Genomic DNA, 22,361 nt, shown 5'->3' on the forward strand with positions numbered 1-22,361 from the left:
AAGCTTTGCTAGTCCCCTCCTTCATATTATCCACACCATCAGGAGTGTCTACCCTATTGCAGATTTTGGTATCATCTGCAAAGAGACAAACCTTACCAAACAGTGCTTCAGCAATATCACATAACAATGTTATAAAGAACCAGTCCTTGTGGCACACCACTGGTAACATCCTTTTCCTCAGCATGAGTTCCTTTTTCCTAATCCTTTTTCGCTTTCCACTCAACCATTTCCTAACCCAATCCATCATTTTGGGGCCCATACCGAGGGTACTCAGTTTATATATAAGTCGTCTATGTGGAAAAGACTTTGGTAAAATCTAAGTGCACTGTACCTAGTGCTATCCCTTGATCCAACTCTCTGGTCACCCAGTCAGAAGAAATTCATCAAATTTGTCTGACAAGACCTGCCTCTAGTGAAACTATGCTGCCTCGGGTTCTGCAGACCTCATAGAAATAAAACAAAACAGAGAAAATAAGATGATACCTTTTTTTATTGGACTAACTAAGTACATTTTTGATTAACTTTCGAAGGTAACCCTTCTTCAGATCAGAAATAAGCAAATGTTGATAAGTAACAGTATATGTAAGTGAAACATCAAAGCATTCCAATGACATCCTTCATAGGAAGAGGATGGGGGTGGGTAAGGTGTGAAACATGGGAGTTGGGTGGATGAGTGACAGGGACAGATGCACGGTAGATAAGAGGGTGACAAAGCAGTAGAATTTTATGGTTTATAATGGACTAGAAAACTCAGATTTTTGTCAAGTCCTGTCTGGTGGGTGTCAAAATATTTAATCATTCTGACTTCAAAGGATTGTCATAAAGTTTCCTTTTAGTATTCTCACCATGACATCATTGGTAGTGTTCTGGTTTTGTAAAGTGCAGAGGTGACATTCTGGTTGGCACTGGCATTTTTCATATGATGTCTATAAACATTCATAAACATCGCTTTTTTGAACTAATGATGTTTTCCTTGTGGCTTTGGAATTGCCAAATTTTTGCCCCACTCCTTGGTCTTCTGCATTGTGATCGTAGGGATTGGTGGTTTTTCTACCTACTGCCTTTTTTGTGCCATCCTGATGTAATATTGAGAGAGGCAGAAGAGAAGGAAAGGTGATGATGCCTGAGGAAAGGGATAGTAGTGACTCTAGGGCAGGGGGTGGGCAGCCTCAGTCCTCAAGGCCCTCAGCTCCTTGTGACTTTGGGCAAGTCACTTAACCCTCCATTGCCTGCCGCATTGAGCCTGCCATGAGTGGGAAAAAGTGCGGGGTACAAATAAAAATAAAAAAAAAAAGCCCAATCGGGGTTTCAAGATTTCCCCAATGAATATGCATGAGATCTATTTGCATACACTGGCTCCATTGTATACAAAAGATTTCTTGCATATTCAGTGGGGAAATCCTAAAAACCTGACTGATTTGTGACTCTTGAGGACTGAGGTTGCTCACCCTTGCTGTAGGGGAATGCTGGGGAGTAGAGGGAATGTAAGGGTACCATAGCTGGAGGGGAAGAGAAATGAGTGTTCCATGCCTTTTTTTTTGTTGTTGTTGTTGTTTATCACCAACTGGTGTGTTCGGATTGGAATCTGAAACTGGCTCTGAACCATTGATTCCAGTACTAAGCTAAAGGAGTGTCTCCCCAGGAAACCCTGTCTGCTGTGGTCTGGCTACTCATTCCTTTGCTCTTAACTATTCTATCTAGTCATATACTTCGATGGCAATGGGTGTGAACCTGGTTAAGACTGATTCATGTTCACCTGCTCTTTGTCTTTCAGGCCAGCTTTGTATCTTCAGGAAACAGAACAGACATTTCCTTGGATGACCCCAATTTCTGGCAGAAGTGGGCTAAGATTGCAGAACTGGACACAGATTCAAAAAATGAAAAAGTAAATATGGTGTAACAACATGGGTGGATAGGTCTGCTTTCTCTAGAGTGTCTGTTTCTAAAAACAAATCCATGTAAATTGAGTCAAAATGTAATTAACTGTGAATTGGCAGAATGCTTGGTGTACCTTTGGTTTCCCTGTGCTGGTTGCTGTCATGATCATTGAACGCCTATTGTGTATTTTGTTTGGATGACATTATAAGAATAGAAGAAGAGGGGAAAGAGGGCATCCAAAATCTGACGGCTATTTTCTCAGTTTCAGGTTCAAATAATTTTACACATCTGGACTGGCTGTGTGGCACTGCTTGCTGTACTGTGAGAGATCTATGTTCAGATCTCCCATGGCCAGTTAGGTTTCAAGATGGTGTTCTCAGCCTCATAGATGGAGGGAAGGCAACTATCCTTCTCAGCTAAAGAGCACCTCAAAGGAAGAACACCTAGAGCATTTGGATTTGCATTTTAGATATATTACTTACCTATTCCAAATCTCAGCTTTAAAGCAAGTATGGTTCTACAGGCAAGTGTCTGAGGCCTGGACTGTTAAGTAAGTGGGCAGATCACAGGATAAATGCATCAAAGGCTTTTATTAGATAGTTCAGTGTTCATTATAAAGAACTTTAGTCCAAACATAAGAAGGCTCTACTCTGTCTTGCAGGCTATATACAGCATTAAACTCATCCATAGCAGTGTCCTTTAATTGTGTAAGGAAGCCTGTCTTACCTTGCAGGCAGTAAGGCTTCAAAACTCTTCCTCAAAGTCCTTAGCAGTTTTCGGGTCCGTCACGGCCATGCAGCAGTAAGACAATGTTGGGAAACCAGAGAGAAAAGGCCCTGGCAAGGTTAAACAAAAAAAAAACAAATAGTTTTTATTTAACTATGATGTTGCTTTCTCTGGAAAAGTGTGTGTAGGACAGGTAAGGCCTGGTCACTATATTTGTGCAGTACAGAGAGACGTGTCCCTTTTTGTTTTTCTGATGTACTGTATGCAGATTGTGGCTTCTTGGGGGTTCATGAAGATGCTGGACTAGGGAGCTAGACCTGTCTGGGAGCTATGTGTTAACATGTATACATTTCCTGAATACTATGAATACTGTTGCATTATTTTGATTTTTCTTGGCACTTAATTCTTGGAGTGTTTTCAGTGAAGGCTGAGGGGAGTAACATGAAAAAGAGAGAATGGGTGAAGGCAGGGGGATACATATGAGAGACAGAGAGAGGGAGAGAATGGGTGAAGGCAGAGTAGCATGGGAGAGTGTGCTCACGTGTGCAGACACGTCTTGGCCCTCTGAACGTTCCAAAATATTAAATGTGGCCCCTAATTAAAAAGAAAAAGGATGGACAAGCCTGCCGTAGTCAATTGTGTTCATGACAGCAACAGTTATTGTGTCTTCCAGCAGGTGTGCTGTTGCATTGTACCAGACGGAGAACATGTGTTACCCTTATGGGAATTTGAGGTTGCTTATTTGTAAACTAGTGAAAGCATGGCTTTTTAGAGGCTGGCTGGCCTGTTTTTTAAAAAGTTATTTTAATATTGTTTGTCTTTATTTTTATATTGTATAATTTTAGGTGGTTGTTAATTACATTATTTTAGTTGTTTTTATTTATATTGTTTTTTATGGTTAGTTTTTACCTTTTGTACCATGTCTTGAAATATTTTTTTGGTAGGCATATCATCAAGTGCAAATTAAATAAATAGATGTACAGTTACATTTAAGGGATTATATTATGTAAAACCAGGGTTGAATTCCCCATTTCATAGTGCCAAAGCATGTTAGCTCTAAATCGCAACTGCATCCCAATACACAGATGTGCATCTATATTTGAACACCACCAGTGGGCAATGGGATTGTCAAGATCAGAGCAAGTAATATATTTCCAAAGTGCTTTGGTCACGTATTAGCTGTAAATTGTTCCTACAAATCAGGGGAAGCTACGAAAGATGACACACAAAGCAATACTGCTGTCTAGTAATGTTTAGCTTAAAAGCCAATACCACGTATTAATTCAGCTGAGCCTCCATGACTGTGTAATTGCACTGCATAGCATGTTCCCTCCACATAATTGTGGTGTAGTACACTGGTCCTTTTTCCTCTTCACAGGAGAGCTTAGTGATCGACAGACCTCGAGTCAGGAAACAAACAAAACACTACAATTCTTTTGAGGATGATGAACTCATGGAGTTTTCAGAGCTGGAGAGCGACACCGACGAGAGGCCAACAAGGTCCAGACGTCTGCATGAGAGAACACGTCGCTACCTCCGTGCCGAGTGCTTCAGGGTAGAAAAGAACCTGCTTATATTTGGGTAGGTAATTATGAAAAAGCTCCACAGAGTCTGTCATCTACATATTACACAAACGTTTGTGGAGTCTGAGGTTACTGGAACAAGAGATAAACCTGAAGTTTACTTAGTTCCACACATATGAATTTTCATGAAAATGCATATATTTTGCATTTTAAGAGACACTGGCCTTCATTTTAAAAGCAGCCCCACATGTAAATAGCAACATTTACACATGTAAATGCCACTTTAGAAAGGGGTCTATTCATACACAGGGATTCTCACCAAGTTTACTTTGCCAGGAGGCACAGCAAGGGCAAGCCTACCATATCAGCGTAGATTCCTCGTCTTACGAGGGGAGTCCACATCAATAAAAAAACAATCTGGAGGTTAGCATTTGCACCTGCCCTGAGGCATGAATAAGTGTCTTCTTGCAGGGTAGGTGTAAAGGCCAAGGCTGGGTCGTCTCTTCCTACAGTCCATCTACCCACCCACCTGACCCCCTCTAATGCTTCCAATCCAATCCTGTTAATCCCCTAATTTTTTTTATCCCCCCTCCTGCCCCCCCCTCAAAAAAAGCTATATTGGCAAATGACATTCAGCTCTATAACTGGGGAAAACAGAGATGTGTAGGTTTGTAAAATGGTAGACACATGTCTGTGTGCTGGCACATGCATTTGAATGTTCTGAAATACCAACATACACATGTATGTGCAGTGCATAGATATATTTGTTGCCTTGTTGGCCCCATCTTGACATTGATACTTGTAAAATGGATGCTCCCGCCACATGTAGCTGGTGCATACATACCCCTTCCTGCATGTATTTTTGGAGAGGCTCTGTGTTGGCAGATCCTTTTCTAAAATTGACATATCCCAACTTGGAGGTCTTGATTCCAGTTTCTACATTCTGTCTAAAATGGGACTTTATGCACGAATGTCCAAATTACACCCCACCTTTACCCCCAAATTTCCTGTACTCACCATCGGTAAATAGATTTGCAGATTGACATTATGGAGTTGCTTTTATCTGTATACATTTATTGATAGTGGGATTTAAAAAAAAAAAGATTATAATGATATATTTGTTTATTGCAGTTTGTTTTTTTTTACTTTTATTGTAAAGTGCTTTGATATTCTGCGTTCATCCCTCTATCAGATGAAATCAAATAAGTGGTTTTTAACTGGCTAATTCCAAGTTTATTTAGGGCTTCTATCCTGCCCATCAAGTAAATGTGTGAGCGGCTTTCGTTTGGATTTGGAGAGAGAAGAGTGGGAAAAAACGACAGTAGGTTAGGTAGGGAAGAAGGGTAGAACTACAATATGTAATCTACAATATGTATGTGGATGCTGGGCACTCCGTAGGGATCATTGAAGAGGAAGGTTTTGAGATCGGTTTTAAATTATAGGAGTGAAGATTGCAATATTAGGTGCTGTGACAGCTTGTTCCAGAGTTTTGGGCCTTGTACAGAGAATTGGTATCAAACAATTTCTTGAAAAGTAGGAACTGAGTTGATTTTGTTGGGAGGATCTAAGTGACCTTGTGGGGCAATAAGAGTCTTTTGTAGAGAGGATTGCAATAATCAAGTTGACTAATGACTAAGAAGGGCACCCAGTCATAATAGCCCTGATAAAATAGCCGCGACAAAAAAAGCCCCGACAAAACAGCCTTGTAACAAAATAACCCTTGACAAAATGCCCCCCCCCCCACAAAACAACCCTTGACAAAATGGCCCCTCCCACAAAACAACCCTTGACAAAATAGCCCCTTAACAAAACAGCCCCCTAAGAAAAAATAACACATCACAAAAAATATAATAAACTACAACTGAAATCTTCACTGATAAAGACTGATAAAGATATATAAATAAACAAAATTCTATAGCTACCAACTGGAATTCATGATCTGTTCTGCTATTTAAAGAAACTATTCTTTCAACATGTTAATTAAAAAACCCCCAATATTGTCATAATTTTCATAGTCTTACCAACCTTATCCTGTTTGGCAAGGTAAGATTATTAGGAAAAAAATGCAGTCCCATATTCTGGGCAGCCTGATCTGGCCCTTTTGTCGGGGGGGGGGGGGGGGGGGTACTAACTTGTCAAGAGTTATATTGTGGGCAGGCTGTTTTGACAGTGGCCGTTATGTCAGGGACTATTATGTTGGGAGCTTTTTTTGTTTAAAGCTTTTTTGTCAGGGCTATTTTTTCAATTTATAAAGTTTTTATTAACCAACAAGATATCACAACTGTGCTGCACCTTTCAGTTCTAATATCATACAACTTATAACATAGTATGTCTCCAAGTGATTTTAAATCATTTTCTCCCCTCTCCCCTATCCTTTCCCCACTTCCCTCAGGATGTCGTGTTGTTCTCGTCCCTTCTACTTCCCTTCAACACTGCCTTTAGTCGCACCCATTCTTGTCCCTCCGGGTTATATCTACCCTTCCTTTTATCTGTTAATTTTTCAAGCTCCATAACACTTCTGAGCTTCGCCTTCCAATCACACAGGTTAGGTCCCACACTACTTTTTCAGTGCTGAGCTATAACCGTTTTTGCTGCAGCCAGGCCTATGCGTTTAACTCTTTGTTGCCATTTCTTCCCCCTTTGATTTGTTGGGGCTATTTTGACCAGGTACCACTAAGAAGTAGATGAGGATGTTAATCCTTGGAGGATGTAGCAGAGTTTGTATGGAGTGAATTACGTGAAGTTTAAAGAAGGAACACTTAATTACTATAAGCAATTGCGGATAATGTGCAAGCCAAATCTACAATTTAAATTATCAACGGCATTAATGCTGACAGCTGTCTCTGAAGAGCATCCAACCCCCCCCCCCCCTTTCCAAAGTTGTTGGTGCAGAAGTATTAGCCTAATGCGTATAACAGGTTGGTGCTTAAGGACCCTGCACTGAAGTCACATTCCATACAGAGTACATAAGTACATAAGTACATAAGTAGTGCCATACTGGGAAAGACCAAAGGTCCATCTAGCCCAGCATCCTGTCACCGACAGTGGCCAATCCAGGTCAAGGGCACCTGGCACGCTCCCCAAACGTAAAAACATTCCAGACAAGTTATACCTAAAAATGCGGAATTTTTCCAAGTCCATTTAATAGCGGTCTATGGACTTGTCCTTTAGGAATCTATCTAACCCCTTTTTAAACTCCGTCAAGCTAACCGCCCGTACCACGTTCTCCGGCAACGAATTCCAGAGTCTAATTACACGTTGGGTGAAGAAAAATTTTCTCCGATTCGTTTTAAATTTACCACACTGTAGCTTCAACTCATGCCCTCTAGTCCTAGTATTTTTGGATAGCGTGAACAGTCGCTTCACATCCACCCGATCCATTCCACTCATTATTTTATACACTTCTATCATATCTCCCCTCAGCCGTCTCTTCTCCAAGCTGAAAAGCCCTAGCCTTCTCAGCCTCTCTTCGTAGGAAAGTCGTCCCATCCCCACTATCATTTTCGTCGCCCTTCGCTGTACCTTTTCTAATTCTACTATATCTTTTTTGAGATACGGAGACCAGTACTGAACACAATACTCCAGGTGCGGTCGCACCATGGAGCGATACAACGGCATTATAACATCCGCACACCTGGACTCCATACCCTTCCTAATAACACCCAACATTCTATTCGCTTTCCTAGCCGCAGCAGCACACTGAGCAGAAGGTTTCAGCGTATCATCGACGACGACACCCAGATCCCTTTCTTGATCCGTAACTCCTAACGCGGAACCTTGCAAGACGTAGCTATAATTCGGGTTCCTCTTACCCACATGCATCACTTTGCACTTGTCAACATTGAACTTCATCTGCCACTTGCACGCCCATTCTCCCAGTCTCGCAAGGTCCTCCTGTAATCGTTCACATTCCTCCTGCGACTTGACGACCCTGAATAATTTTGTGTCATCGGCGAATTTAATTACCTCACTAGTTATTCCCATCTCTAGGTCATTTATAAATACATTAAAAAGCAACGGACCCAGCACAGACCCCTGCGGGACCCCACTAACTACCCTCCTCCACTGAGAATACTGGCCACGCAATCCTACTCTCTGCTTCCTATCTTTCAACCAGTTCTTAATCCATAATAATACCCTACCTCCGATTCCATGACTCTGCAATTTCTTCAGGAGTCTTTCGTGCGGCACTTTGTCAAACGCCTTCTGAAAATCCAGATATACAATATCAACCGGCTCCCCATTGTCCACATGTTTGCTTACCCCCTCAAAAAAATGCATTAGATTGGTGAGGCAAGACTTCCCTTCACTAAATCCGTGCTGACTTTGTCTCATCAGTCCATGTTTTTGTATATGCTCTGCAATTTTATTCTTAATAATAGCCTCCACCATCTTGCCCGGCACCGACGACAGACTCACCGGTCTATAATTTCCCGGATCTCCTCTGGAACCCTTCTTAAAAATCGGAGTAACATTGGCTACCCTCCAGTCTTCCGGTACTACACTCGATTTTAGGGACAGATTGCATATTTCTAACAGTAGCTCCGCAAGTTCATTTTTTAGTTCTATTAATACTCTGGGATGAATACCATCAGGTCCTGGTGATTTACTACTCTTCAGCTTGCTGAACTGACCCATTACATCCTCCAAGGTTACAGAGAATTTGTTTAGTTTCTCCGACTCCCCCGCTTCAAATATTCTTTCCGGCACCGGTGTCCCCCCCAAATCCTCCTCGGTGAAGACCGAAGCAAAGAATTCATTTAATTTCTCCGCTACGGCTTTGTCCTCCTTGATCGCCCCTTTAACACCATTTTCGTCCAGCGGCCCAACCGACTCTTTGGCCGGTTTCCTGTTTTTAATGTATCTAAAAAAATTTTTACTATGTATTTTTGCTTCCAACGCTAATTTCTTCTCAAAGTCCTTTTTTGCCCTCCTTATCTCCGCTTTGCATTTGGCTTGGCATTCCTTATGATCTATCCTGTTACTTTCAGTTGGTTCTCTTCTCCACTTTCTGAAGGATTGTTTTTTGGCTCTAATGATTTCCTTTATCTTACTGTTTAGCCACGCCGGCTGACGTTTAGTCTTTTTTCCCTTTTTTCTAATACGTGGAATATATTTGTCCTGAACCTCCAGGATGGTGTTTTTAAACAGCATCCACGCCTGATGCAAGTTTTTTACTCTGCGAGCTGCTCCTTTCAGTCTTTTTTTCACCATTTTTCTCATTTTGTCGTAATCACCTTTTCTATAGTTAAACGCTAGCGTACTTGATTTCCTAGTTTCACTTCCTTCAATGCCAATATCAAAACCGATCATATTATGATCACTGTTATCAAGCGGCCCTCGTATCGTTACCCCCTGCACTAGATCATGAGCACCACTAAGGACTAAGTCTAGTATTTTTCCTTCTCTTGTCGGCTCCTGAACTAGCTGTTCCATGAAGCTGTCCTTGATTTCATCAAGAAATCTTATGTCCCTTTGCTTGTACAGATGTTACATTAACCCAGTCTATATGCGGGTAATTGAAATCCCCCATTATTATTGTGTTGCCCAGTTTGTACATGAGACTGCCCCTTCTGAGCTAAAGGAAATGTGTTTAGCACAAGACAGACATTTCTTTTAGATTCTCCTGCTCCAAAGCCTCAACTGTCTGAGAAGCAATCCAGGTCAAACTTCATCAATCTGAGATGTATTAACTAATTGTGAAGAAAACTGAGTAAAAAGCAAGCAGACCTGATGAATGAAAGTCACCACAATCCAAGTGTCCTCCATAATTTATCTCACTCGAATGATGGTACTACCAGCCATGCAGGCAGGTTTCAAGGTTTGTTCAACAATCTACCTCTGTCTTCATCCTCTGACAGATGTTGCTGTACCAGGACTAACCGCATGCTGGAACAATCTCTGGGTAGCTGTCCCTCAGCTGCAAGGGGAAGCGATTGTTGCATTCCTCATGGCTGAGCTGCTTCTAAACTGTTCACAGCCAGCAGTAGATTGGGAGTATCTGGGCTCAGTGACATCTCAGCCCAAAAAGCAGCTGGTTCCCCATCACGGGAATGCGCAGTGTCTGGTTAGTGCTAACAAAGCCTCTGTATCGAAAGCTAACCAGGAGTCTAAGTGGGAGTCAGGGGTAGGAGGGGGGAATCCAGAACTTGGCTTGAACTTGGTAAGTAAATCTCTACTGAGCCTACTGCATAACATGGCAGTCAGCAACCTTCGATCTCTTCTCCCCCCCCCCCCAAAAAAAAAAAAAACCAAAAACTTAGTCTACATTATGACCAGAAGTTCTTCTACCATAAGGAATGTCTGCAGATGATAGATTAATTCAGGGGAAAAAAATGAGCCCTATTGGGTGATTGGAATATGGATCAAGATCATTCTGTGCTGTCAGGCTCACAGTTAACTGAGCATTCCTGGTTAAATTAATCAGCTTGGTCAGATAAGGATGAGTAGACAGGATTTCTCTCAGAACCTTTATATCCCTTGCCAAGAAGAGTGGAGGAGTGGCCTAGTGGTTAGGGTGGTGGACTTTGGTCCTGGGGAACTGAGGAACTGAGTTCGATTCCCGGACCAGGCAGCTCCTTGTGACTCTGGGCAAGTCACTTAACCCTCCATTGCCTGCCGCATTGAGCCTGCCATGAGTGGGGAAAAGTGTGGGGTACAAATGTAACAAAAATAAAAAATAAAATAAAAAATCTTACTGCTGAATATTATATATACAGTGCAATGCGCTTAAGTGCAAGGGTCTGGGACCAAAGAAATACATACAGTTAACCTGAGCGTGCACTTAACCGTTGTGACCCAAAGAAGCTTGACATCTGATAAACATATGTACAGTACTGCTTATTATATGTACAGTATACAGTCTCCGTTAACTGACGTTAGGCTTACTTGAAGTAATCAGTCATAGTCCTCTGTACACTCTTGTGTTTGTGAGTTACATACACTACGTCTAGCAGACAGTAAAAACTGTCATAGCACTGACAACCAGTGGCCTCCAGATAGGCCCACAAGGTGTTGAGACTATCCAGCGCTCTTGCAAAAGTGACAGGAGGTTGTTGAATTTCGTCAGCATGTGCCTCGCTGCCCATTTCATCATCTGTTTCATCATCAGCCATTGCCTGCGTGTAGGCGCATATCTGGACATCAGTGCTGTCGTCAGCTGTTTGTAGATCGTAATCAACCTTGTAGATCGTAATCAACAGCCATGTAGTGATGAAACTCCTTTTCAGTAACACCGGCTGGGATGTCAATAGCCTGTTCATCTGACGCGTTTGCAACAGCTGCATCTGTTTTGTCCCTCTCCACATCCCTAACAAAGCTTGCACGCTTGTAGCAGTTTACAATGGTTGCCTGTGTAACATGATTCCAGGCTTCTTTCTGCATATGAAGGGAATCCAACAGTGATAGATTACGAGCCAGTTCAACAGCACGTTTATCCTTGCCAGTCTGGTCATCCATAACGCTCATCAGACGACATAGCACAAGAGCCCGATAAAGTTGTTTGAAATTGGCTATTATGCCCTGATCCATAGGTTGGATCAGAGAGGTAGTGTTTGGTGGCAGGAAGACCACCTTGACGTTAGACAGCCTGACATCATCCTTGTGTGCAGCACAATTATCACAAAGCAACAAACTCTGACGTTTTTGTGCCCGCATTCTAGTGTCTAACTTCTTTAGCTACTGCTTCCAAATTTCCTCAGTCATCCTTGAATTTGCGTTAGCCTCTTATGACACAGGAAGTCACTTAACATTCTTGAAGCAACAGGGCTGTTTGCTCTTTCCAATGACAAGTGGTTCCAACTTCTCACTCCCATCCATATTGCAGCAAAGGAGGATCGTCAGTCGGTCCTTCGACGTTTTACCTTCTGTAGTTTCGGCTTGTTTGAATGCAAGTGTTCCATCAGGAATCGCTCGCCAGTAGAGACCATTTTCGTCAGCATTGGTCAAGATGGTAGGAAGAACTGAAACAACCCAATTTTCAGCACCAAAGTCATCAGCGTCTTGTTTCTCACCATGCTGTTTCTTGAATTTTATGTTGTTCCTCTCCATCCATCTTACCAACCATCCAACAGTGGCTTTGAATTCAGTTAGTCCAAGACTTTCAGCTAGATGGTTAGCTTTCTCCATAAGCAGTGGACCACTGACAGGAAACTGTCTGCTCCTGACTTGAGAAAACCACCGAAGAAGAGCATCTTCTACCTCCTCAGCTTTACCCGCCCGTTTTCGTTTCCGTTGTGGATTTATTTTGTTTTGCCAGTCTTCCAGAAGCTGGTTGTTCTGCTTCAAGAAATGTGAAATTTGACTGGGATTGACACCATATTCTTTAGCAATAGATGCTTGACTTTGTTTGTTTTCTAATTTTTTAAGAACTTCTATTCATTCAGCCAGTGTTAAAGTCTTACAGTTGTGCGCCGACGACTCCGACTCCAGTGTACACTCTAACAACATTCTTTCGCTTATTCTGCCTGTGGCAGTTAAAGGGGCGGTAAATTTGAAATCTCGTTGGTTGTCGTGCGCCATATTCTATTCATGCGCTTATGCGGAGTCTTTCCTGCAGAAGAGCGGTCTTAAACCATGCATATAAGCGAATCTTGCACTTATCAGTGATGCGCTAAACCGAAGTTTGTTCCCATAGAAATTGATGGCGCCAAAAACGGGACCGAATTACGGCATGCAGTTAAACAGAGCATGCGCTTATCTGACGTGCACTTAAATGGAGTGCACTGTATATATATATTTTATATAAAAATAAAAATAAAACTGCAGGTAAAGACCAATTCGAATGTCTGCCCATTCTACATTTGTGACTGGAAGTTACATCCCTCTATGCCAGGGATTCTCAACCTAGCCATTGGGACACACCTAGCCAGTCAGGATACCCACAATGAATATGTTATTTATTTATTTATAGCATTTATATCCCACACTTTCCCACCCATAGGCAGGCTCAATGTGGCTTACATCAGTGTAAAAAGGCTTACATCAATCTAGTAACAAACAATCAGATACATTAAGGGTGAAGTAGTTGGTGAGGAAAGACAGAGGGGAAGAAAAGAGAAAGATGCAGAAGAATTCAATACGGCCGCATAACAGTAACAGTTCAGGAGTCACTAATGCAATGCGGGACTGTAGCGTAAGCTTTTCTAAATAAGGTGGTCTTCAGTGATATTCTGAAAGCCTGTTGTTCGGAAGTAGTTTTAACTGATTTGGGTAAACCATTCCACAATCGTGCGCTGATATGAATGAATATGTTGAGAGAGAGCTGCATGCCCTACCTTCATTGTATGTAAATTTATCTCATACATATTGTGGATATCCTGAAAACTTGACTGGCTAGTTGTGTCCCAAGGACTGGGTTGAGAATCCCTGCTCTATGCCCTTCTCTCAGTACCCTTCTCCACCACCGCCAACTCCAGTCTCCGCTCATTCTGCCTCGCCTCACCCTATGCCTGGAACAACCTTCCTGAGCCCTTACGCCAAGCCCCCTCCCTGCCCATCTTCAAGTCTTTGCTTAAAGCCCACCTCTTCAGTGCTGCTTTCGGCACCTAACTCTTACCTTTCAGGAAATCCAGACTGCCCCAATTTGACTGCCCCTATCGGACTGACTGTTCACTTGTCCTTTAGATTGTAAGCTCTTTGAGCAGGGACTGTCCTTTTATGTTAAATTGTACAGCGCTGCGTAACCCTAGTAGCGCTTTAGAAATGTTAAGTAGTAGTAGTATGCCCTTGTTTTGGGTTGTACCTGCTGCTCCCTGCATGTTACATAGAAAACTGAAGGCAGATAAAGACCATATGGCCTACCCAGTCTGCCCATCCTTGCCATCTATTATCCCTTCCTCTCCCTTAGAGATCCTCAGTACTTGTCCCAAGCTTTTTTGAATTTAGATACAACTTTTGTCTCCACCTCCACCACCGGGAAGCCGTTCCACAAAATTGTTATCCTTTCTGAGAAGAAGTATTTCCTCAGGTTATTTCTGAGTCTGTCCCCTTTCACCTTCATCCTATGACCCTTCATTCCAGAGCTTCCTTAAAATTGAAAGAGACTTGCCTCCTATGCATTGTTTTAATGTCTCTGAGCTATCTACCCTCTCCCCCTTTTCTTCCAAAGTATAGATATATACCTTTAAGTCTGTCCCCATATGCTTTACGACAAAGACCACTGACCATTTTAGTAGGCACCCTCTGAACCAACTCCATCCTGTTTATATCTTTGTGAAGGTGCGGACTCCAGAATTGTACATAGTATTCTAAATGAGATCTGATACAGGGGCATCATTATCTCCTTTTTCCTTCTAGCCATTTCTCTCCCTTCATGCTGTGGGTTTGGGCTGTATCTGCTGCTCCATTTCTAAGTTACATCCCTCGATGCCTTTACAGGTTATATTCTTCTATAGCTTGTTTAAAAGAAGGTGCTGCTAAGAGAAGAAGAGTCTGAGTGGATAGTGCCCCTGCTATCTTTGTTCACAGGAACATTTAGCACGAATTAGCAAAGTTCCCTCTCCCAGAATCTTCCATGATGCCCAGTTTTAAGTTGGTGAGATCTAACTGCTCTGTAGAGTTAACCAGTTGGATCCCGTGGAATATTGTCCTCCTAATTTGTATTAATAAACCACTGTATAGTCATTGCAGAATGGAAACGGTATGTTGTCAAGTTAAATAAAAGTTTTTGAAAATGAGAGACTGCATTTGGATGCTTGTTTTTTTTTTTTAATGTCATATATGATGCTAAGTAAAGTCAAAATCAATTAAAAAAAAAAAACTTATAGCAAAAACGCAAATACATTTTGTTTTTACAGAGGAAAAAATGCATTAACTTTAATTTTCATTTAACTTCTACTTGTATCCAAAAAGTAGGTTCAAGATAAATTACAATACAATTTGCAAAATTACAACCTCCATTAGAGTTTTAATCAAACATGGACAATGTAAAATCATAAATAATCAAATATAAAAGCTCAAAAACAACTGAAAAGCTCCCACATACGCTTTCACAAAAAGAGACTTTGTTGAGCAAGTTAAGGATAGCCAAATTGCTTTCCAGTCACAGCTGTTCTGGTGGTTGATTCTACAACACTGAGGCCATCCCCATCAAAATTCGATCCCTTATGCTCACCAACTTACATTTACAAACAGGATAGATAATCTACTATCCCTTAAGATCTAAGTGACTGTAATGGTATACACTGAGATAAGAACTCAAATAGGATGAAGCCAGGCCTCTAATTTAAACATAACTCTCAAATGTACATACTTCTGATCACATAGCTAAATGGCCTCGGGTGTATCAGTAAATCTAAGTAAGTGTTGATTCTGTATTGTAGGCTTGTGTCAGATACAGTCTAACTGACACTAGAATGACTTGGGCTGCATTTTATGACATCATACATGGCACGTGATAGTTTTTAGTTAAATTATAGACTCCAAAAGAACGCAAGTTGTGATGACTATTCCTCTGTGCTGATCCTGAGAGCACTTCTTGAAAACCCATGACATGCTATGAAATGAAGTTGCATCCATTTGTCCACTAATTTTTCTGTTTTCCTTTATACACATAATTTTATAAACAGCTTAAGTGTGTGTAGAGTAGTATTGATCTACTCAAGCGGATGCTTATAAAATCGACCCGGGGTGTAGGCAGCGGAAATGCTTTTATTTATTCATCATATTTCCCATATTTGATATTCCACCATTCACAAAGTTATGATGATTTACAATATATTCTGGAGGTTCACACGAGCAATAAAGATAGAATATTAAAACATAATTTAAAAAAGGGAGTGTGGAACATACATTCCTGAAACATTAACCACAACACTCATGTAACAAAGTCCAGATGCAGCTAGAGAGACAATAGATTATAGATTTTCAAAGGCCACTGCAAAAAGCCAGGTCTTTAAAATTTTTCTACACTTGCCATAAATACTTTCAGAACAGAGTTGAGAGGGTAATGAATCCCATAAGACTGGGTCAATATAGCAAACAAGTAGACAGAAAGCTTTTGAAAGTGGTTTGTAAATGCTGGAACTGTTAAATCTGTGCGTGATGGTGCCTCATTATAAATGGCTTTGTTTTGTTTCTAAGCTGGGGTCGGTGGAAGGACATCCTGACCTTTGGACGCTTCAAATGGCACTTGAACGAGAAGGACATGGAGATGATCTGCCGAGCACTGTTGGTCTATTGTGTCAAACACTACAAGGGGGATGAGAAGATCAAGAGCTTTATATGGGACCTGATCACCCCTACCAAAGATGGACAGAACCATGCACTGCAGAATCATTCTGGTACTGTGCCAAAGTCTGCCCTGACTATGTTGCCCTCTATTATCTGCCATTTAAAGCTTGGCAAAATAGATGGGAATGTGGAGACTAGAGGAAGCATGTGGGTTGCAATAATACTACACATAGATCCTCAGATCATCACTTAAGGGCTTGCACCTCTTAATATGACAGACATTTCAGAATACATTTTCAGAGTTTAAAAAAAATCTTTAAGTCATGTGAGGACATTGTCTGGCATGCAGAGAAGAAGCAGATACAGGAAAGGGATATCCTAATATAGAGAAAGTATAGTTGAGATGACACTTGACAGTCTAAAATTGCCCATTTTAAGGCAGCAGTTGCCCACTCAGACCATTTCCTTGCTCTAAGAAACCATTGTCCTTCTGACCCAAATCATCTTGCTGTTACACAGCAGAATCTTATTCCAGTTTGCTGTCCAGTAGGACTAACAAGATTTGTGCTCTATAAAGTTTCTGTTCTTGGAGCTGGGGATGGGGGTCAGATGGCTGCCATTACTCTGGGGAATCCTGTCAATACAAGAGGTTATAGTCTAAGGGAAGATTTCCCTCCAGGCCTAGCAGTAAGGGAATCAAGTCATGAGAACATTTTCTAGGGAGAGAGGCATGTAGATTGAGGAGTGGGGTAAAATGTTTGTACATATATGGCAGTGACCAGTGCTAAACAAATGACCAAAGACAGCTTCAGCATGGACAGCTGTCATTGTTCTGTTACTATTCCAACACTACTGAATTTTTCTAGAGTGAGGATGGTTGGAGGCCAGTGTCCTTCCAGTAATGGCTAGCTGATTGCCCTCCCTGTCGTCGAGATGCATGTACTGAAGCTGGCCAATATTTTTTTTAAATATAGTTTTATTGTGGATATGAATAAAATACATTTCCAAGCAAACTGTACACTAACTTACAAGTATAAACAACATAACCAAATATGTACATGTACTAATCTGTTGTAAATTACTACGAATATTTCCCCATGGCTTGGTTTTATTTTTTTCTCCCAGCTGCATTTCATTTCATTAATTAATTTCTCTCTCTCAGCTTCTTAGCAAGACATTCATGGCCAGATACAACAGACAGATAAAAATGTACAACATTAAAAGAATTCCAGTATAGGGGAGTATGTTGGCCTGGAATGATGCCCAGAAATGGAGAGAGAGCACACAAACTTTCCTAAAGATAAATGTAGTATCTTTACAGCTAGCACCAAGCTGTAAATATATATTGCAAATGCAATATATATCTACAGCTAAGGAGAAAGATGATCATTTTCTTTCCATTAGACCTTCCTACTATTCCAGAATATGTGGGATAGTTTTGTCCATCACCAGTAGGTAGAGATAGAGAACTAAAAACCGAGCAATGGAGTTAGTCTGCTCTTCTCAAAATTGATCACCCAACCCAACAACTATAGAAAATGGACAACTTTATCCGCTGCTGCCACACTGTCCAAATAGGACGATTCACAAATGAGCCAGTCATCAAGATACGGGTGAACTCTGATTCACTGGTGAAGAAGGAAAACCATGACCATCACCACCATATTCTTGGCAAATGTTCTAGGTGCTGGTGGCACAGCAACGCAAAATGTAGAAAAGTCTGATGCAGTGGCCATATGTGTATAGGCAAGTTTGCCTTTTTGAGATCGAGGACGGTGAGAAATTCTCTCACTTGAACCAAGGCTATGACTGCTCTTAGTGGGTGCACGCAAAAGTGAGACACTCGGAGGCAGTGGTTTAGAAATTTGAGACCTAAGACCAGATGAAAATCGCCTTTCTTCTTTGGGAAAGTGGAGCTGGAAAAATGTCCCAGAGCGCCAGGAAGGAATCTGCGGTGGACTGAACCTCGACCGCCTTGGTTCTCTTATGACAGGGAGACTGCAAGAAGAGAGGAGCAACCAGGCGGGAGAGCTCCAACTTGTAATCTTCTGTAAGAATATTCAGAACCCAGTAGTATGATGTGATTTTGGCCCACTCCTTGCAAAACTCCTGAAGACATCCTCACACTGGAAGAAGAGAAGAGTGCACTAGCCTCGCATTATTGCGAAGCTCTGGAGGCATTGGGTTTCAAGTTTCTTTATTTGTTATACTGCCCATCAAGAACTGTTTGACTGGTTTACATATAGAAATATAATTCAATATAATAGAAAAATTAAAAGAATTCCATTTGGATAGAAAAGATAAGCAATGTTTAAGACATTCACAGAAAGACTGCATTGGTCATTCAGGTTATTCGACCATGCTGATGATCCCCTCCCTCCCATCGGTAAAAGTGAATCAAAAAAATGCAACCTCAAAAAAAGGGTTTTTACATCCATTTTAAATATAGCTAAGGAATCTTGTTGACAAATTTATAGGGGAAGAGTATTCCAAAGACTAGGGGCCATTACTGTAAAGATTCTTTTCTGAATGGTGTCATAACGAACGTGTGTGACTGTTGGTATAGTGAGCAAATGGTGGTGTTGGGATTGATGAGCGCATTGAGGGTTATAAGGAGTCAATAGATGACAAACACTGGGAGATTAGTCTGGAGGATCTTGAACACTAGAAGAACAATCTTATATGAGATACGCTAGGTTAAGGGTAGCCAGTATGCTTCGTGAAGAAGTAGCGTGACATGATTGTACTTTTGAGCACTTTTAATAAGCTTGATGGTGACATTCTGAATAATTTGAAGGCAATAAATATTGGAGACTCTAAGCTCTGATAGAGGGCATTACAATAATCTATAATGCTAATGACCAAATCATGGGTTAACGACTCAAGTGCTATTGGAGAAAAGAGTTGTCGCAATGATCGAATCTGCCTAAGCTTGTAAAAGCAATGTTGATATGGATGAGAGTTGAGCCTGACACCTAGTATGACACCTAGGGTTTTTAGTGAAGGTACAAAAGGAATTGGGACACCTTGAATAAGGAAAGGAGAATAGTTACAGAGGAGCCTTGCTTAGAGATCAACAGTCTTACATTTGCTGGAATTAATTCTCATTTTATTGTCAGGTAGTCACATAGGGATGACCTTAGGTCCAAAGGGTTGGCTGGTTCTAAGGAGGTGAGGATTTGAATATCATCATAGGGAGTTAAAGCTTTAGACTGAATAAAAGCCACAAGGGGTGCCAAGAATATGTTAAATAGAATAGGGGCTAGGAGAGAACCCTGCGGGACCCCCACATGTCAATGTATAACTGTTTGAGAGTGTTTTGCCAATTAACTTGGTAAACGCTATCCTTTAGGAAAGAACAGAACCAGTTTAAGGCGTTCCTCGCTACCCCTATTTTAGTGAAGCATTGCAATAGAAGGGCATGATCAACCAGGTCAAACGCTGATAAGTCAAGTGAGAGGATGAGAACTGTCCTGCCTTTGTCTAAGTGGGATAGGGCGTAACTGACTGAGATGTGGACTTCTTGTCTGCAAGAAAGGAAGATTGGCGTGCTTGAAAGCGGAACTTCTGACCATATTGCTGATGACCAGGTTGGCTGTCTCGAAATTGAGATTAAGAGCCCCCAAAGATGGATGACTAGAGGCTTTCTGCGCATCCTCTGGGAACCTCTGTGGCTTAGTTTACCTCAGTTCTTTCATCAAGTGACAGATCTTCTCTAAATAGCCATCTGGACCAAAAGGGCAGTGTCACGAAACACCTAGCCACCTGCCTGGGGTTATCCCGTGGCCACTTAGAGGGTCTATCCCCAGCACAGCTCTGGTCTGCCTGCACCTGTCGCTTGTGCTCTACACTAGTACCTTCCTTCCACCGACTGGGTCCCAGCCGCCTCTGGCTGAGTCTCCTGCTCTCAAATTATCCCCAGTGATTTCTAGGTTACTGGAGCCACACTCCCAGTGGTCCCACAGTTCCCAGAAAGCACTCACAGACCCAACACAAACCATTAGCAAATCACTCACAACCAGAAGTAGAAAAATGTGTCCATCCGCCTACTGTAGATAGAAAATACTGAGGAACTGGACTGGACTGGACGCCAGGAGAGAGATTTCTCAGCTCAGTTTCCAGTTTTCTATCTCCTCCTGCTGGTTGATGAACACAGCTGTCTCACAGGTTCTAATAGTGGGAAGCTCTGTAATGGAATAATAATAATACATCACCACAACAAATGATAACATCCTGACTCAATCAACTTAGGCTAGGAAAGTCCCTCCAATCAGCGAGCAAAGTCAAGAGTGGTGTTATGAGAGTTCTACGATGACTTGTCAGCCCTGGAGATGGGATTTCGATTTCTAAAACTTTGCAGCCTAGTTAAATAATGGTGTTTCTTCCTGATTCACGTCCTGTCTGTTGAGTCAGCCGGCAATAACTGAGACAAGCATGCTTTACTTAATTCCTTTTATGGGTTTTTCTCTCGGTAGGCATATAGCTATCACACGTGTACTGCATGATCTGAACAAAACAACTTACATAACATAAAGCAAGAGAGCATGTGCAAAATACATGGGTCATTTTAAAGTAAATATTCGAAGGGTCCACTGACATGTTTACATACTGTGACCCAAAGGGCAGGAGACAGTGATGATAAAAAGGATTACTATTACAGGGTGAAGCATCTAACTAAGGAAAGTTTTTGCTTGAGGAGACCAACCAGTAAAGATAATTCCACCAATTTTGAGTGATATCTTTTTCCATTTTCTAAGCTAAAGAAACAAGTCTGTCCTTTAAAAATAAACTGCTGACCACTGGTTCCAATAATTCATGATTCCTAAATAAGCTGTTAAATGCATAGTATTATTCATAGCTTTAAACACGGGATCTAGTTGTATGGTTAGTGGTGGTGCAGAATTGTGATTATAGATAATGTCTCTGCGTGCAAGAGAGTTTTATTACTAAAGATGTATCAGGAGTACTTGAATATATGTATTAATGGGAAAAGTAGAAACGCATACCACATGATCGATCTCCATTAACAAGTATTGAGCATTTGGCAAAATGTATTTATTTATGACATTTATATTCTACATTAGCCTGAGAAGAGCTTGAGTTCAATTGCATTACAACCATCAGTAGAATGGTACAGATTTTGAAAAGTATCATTCATATAATATAATAATAATATCTGCTTGTTATACTACTATCATGACTGTTCATTATCATATTGCCTAAGATTCTTCTGTAACACTAAATGTCTATTTTTATTATATTTCCACTACTCATGATGTATTGTAAGCCACATTGAGCCTGCAAAGAGGTGGGAAAATGTGGGATACAAATGCAATAAATAAATAAATAAATAAATATAATACATCATATAATACTAAGTAGTAACCTGAAAGGGACAAATTCATCGTAAGTAATTGTCATGAAATACACAATTCTGTATTGAGAATTGATATATAGAAAAACAACTAGATTGACAATTTTAATATGGAATCTATAGATATAGAGAAACATCTAGATTGACAATGAGTATATTAAGTAATATTGGATAAGTAATCTTTAATTATAGAATGATCAATAAGGACTCGATTATCCAAGTGATAGGAAGTTATTATAATAGATAGAATATGGTAGAGTAAGATCAAACATTGATTCAGATCAAATTAATTCTTTGCCTTATTGAATGCTGAATTGAAACAATGAGTTTTCAGTACATTTCGAAACATCCTATAATCATTTGTGTATCTAATTAAATCTTCCATTGACATTGGGTTGTTGTTTTTTTTTTTTTTTTTTTTTTTTTTACAACACAACATTAACCTAGGTTCATGCTGAGGAGATTGAGTAGGGCACGCGTTCCTTGGTCAGTAGGAGTACAGTCTTCCAAAAGATAGGTATAATTGTTCAAAGTTACATGACTACCTATGATTTCAGGTTGTCACAGTTTGGAATCAAAAAGCATAGGCAAAGGAGCCTTTACAATAATTCTTGTTATACATGGAGGGGCATAATTGAACGAAAACGCCTATCTCCATGGGCGTTTATCTCCGAGAACGGGTCCGTGAA

At 41.0% G+C, this 22,361-nt stretch overlaps 1 protein-coding gene across 2 annotated transcripts in view; it reads left to right on the forward strand.

Annotated features, from left to right (window-relative positions):
• The window catches only part of CHD6 (chromodomain helicase DNA binding protein 6), a 218,829-nt gene that overhangs the window by 86,625 nt on the left and 109,843 nt on the right, over nucleotides 1-22,361 (forward strand). For both annotated transcript variants that reach the window (XM_030212950.1, XM_030212951.1), the window contains 3 exons: nucleotides 1,775-1,885; nucleotides 3,983-4,185; nucleotides 16,209-16,408. In XM_030212950.1, coding sequence (XP_030068810.1) covers nucleotides 1,775-1,885; nucleotides 3,983-4,185; nucleotides 16,209-16,408 — 514 coding nt within the window. The remainder of the gene's footprint in view (nucleotides 1-1,774; nucleotides 1,886-3,982; nucleotides 4,186-16,208; nucleotides 16,409-22,361) is intronic.

This window comes from Microcaecilia unicolor, chromosome 8 (genome assembly GCF_901765095.1).
Source record: "Microcaecilia unicolor chromosome 8, aMicUni1.1, whole genome shotgun sequence".
Lineage (NCBI taxonomy): Eukaryota > Metazoa > Chordata > Amphibia > Gymnophiona > Siphonopidae > Microcaecilia > Microcaecilia unicolor.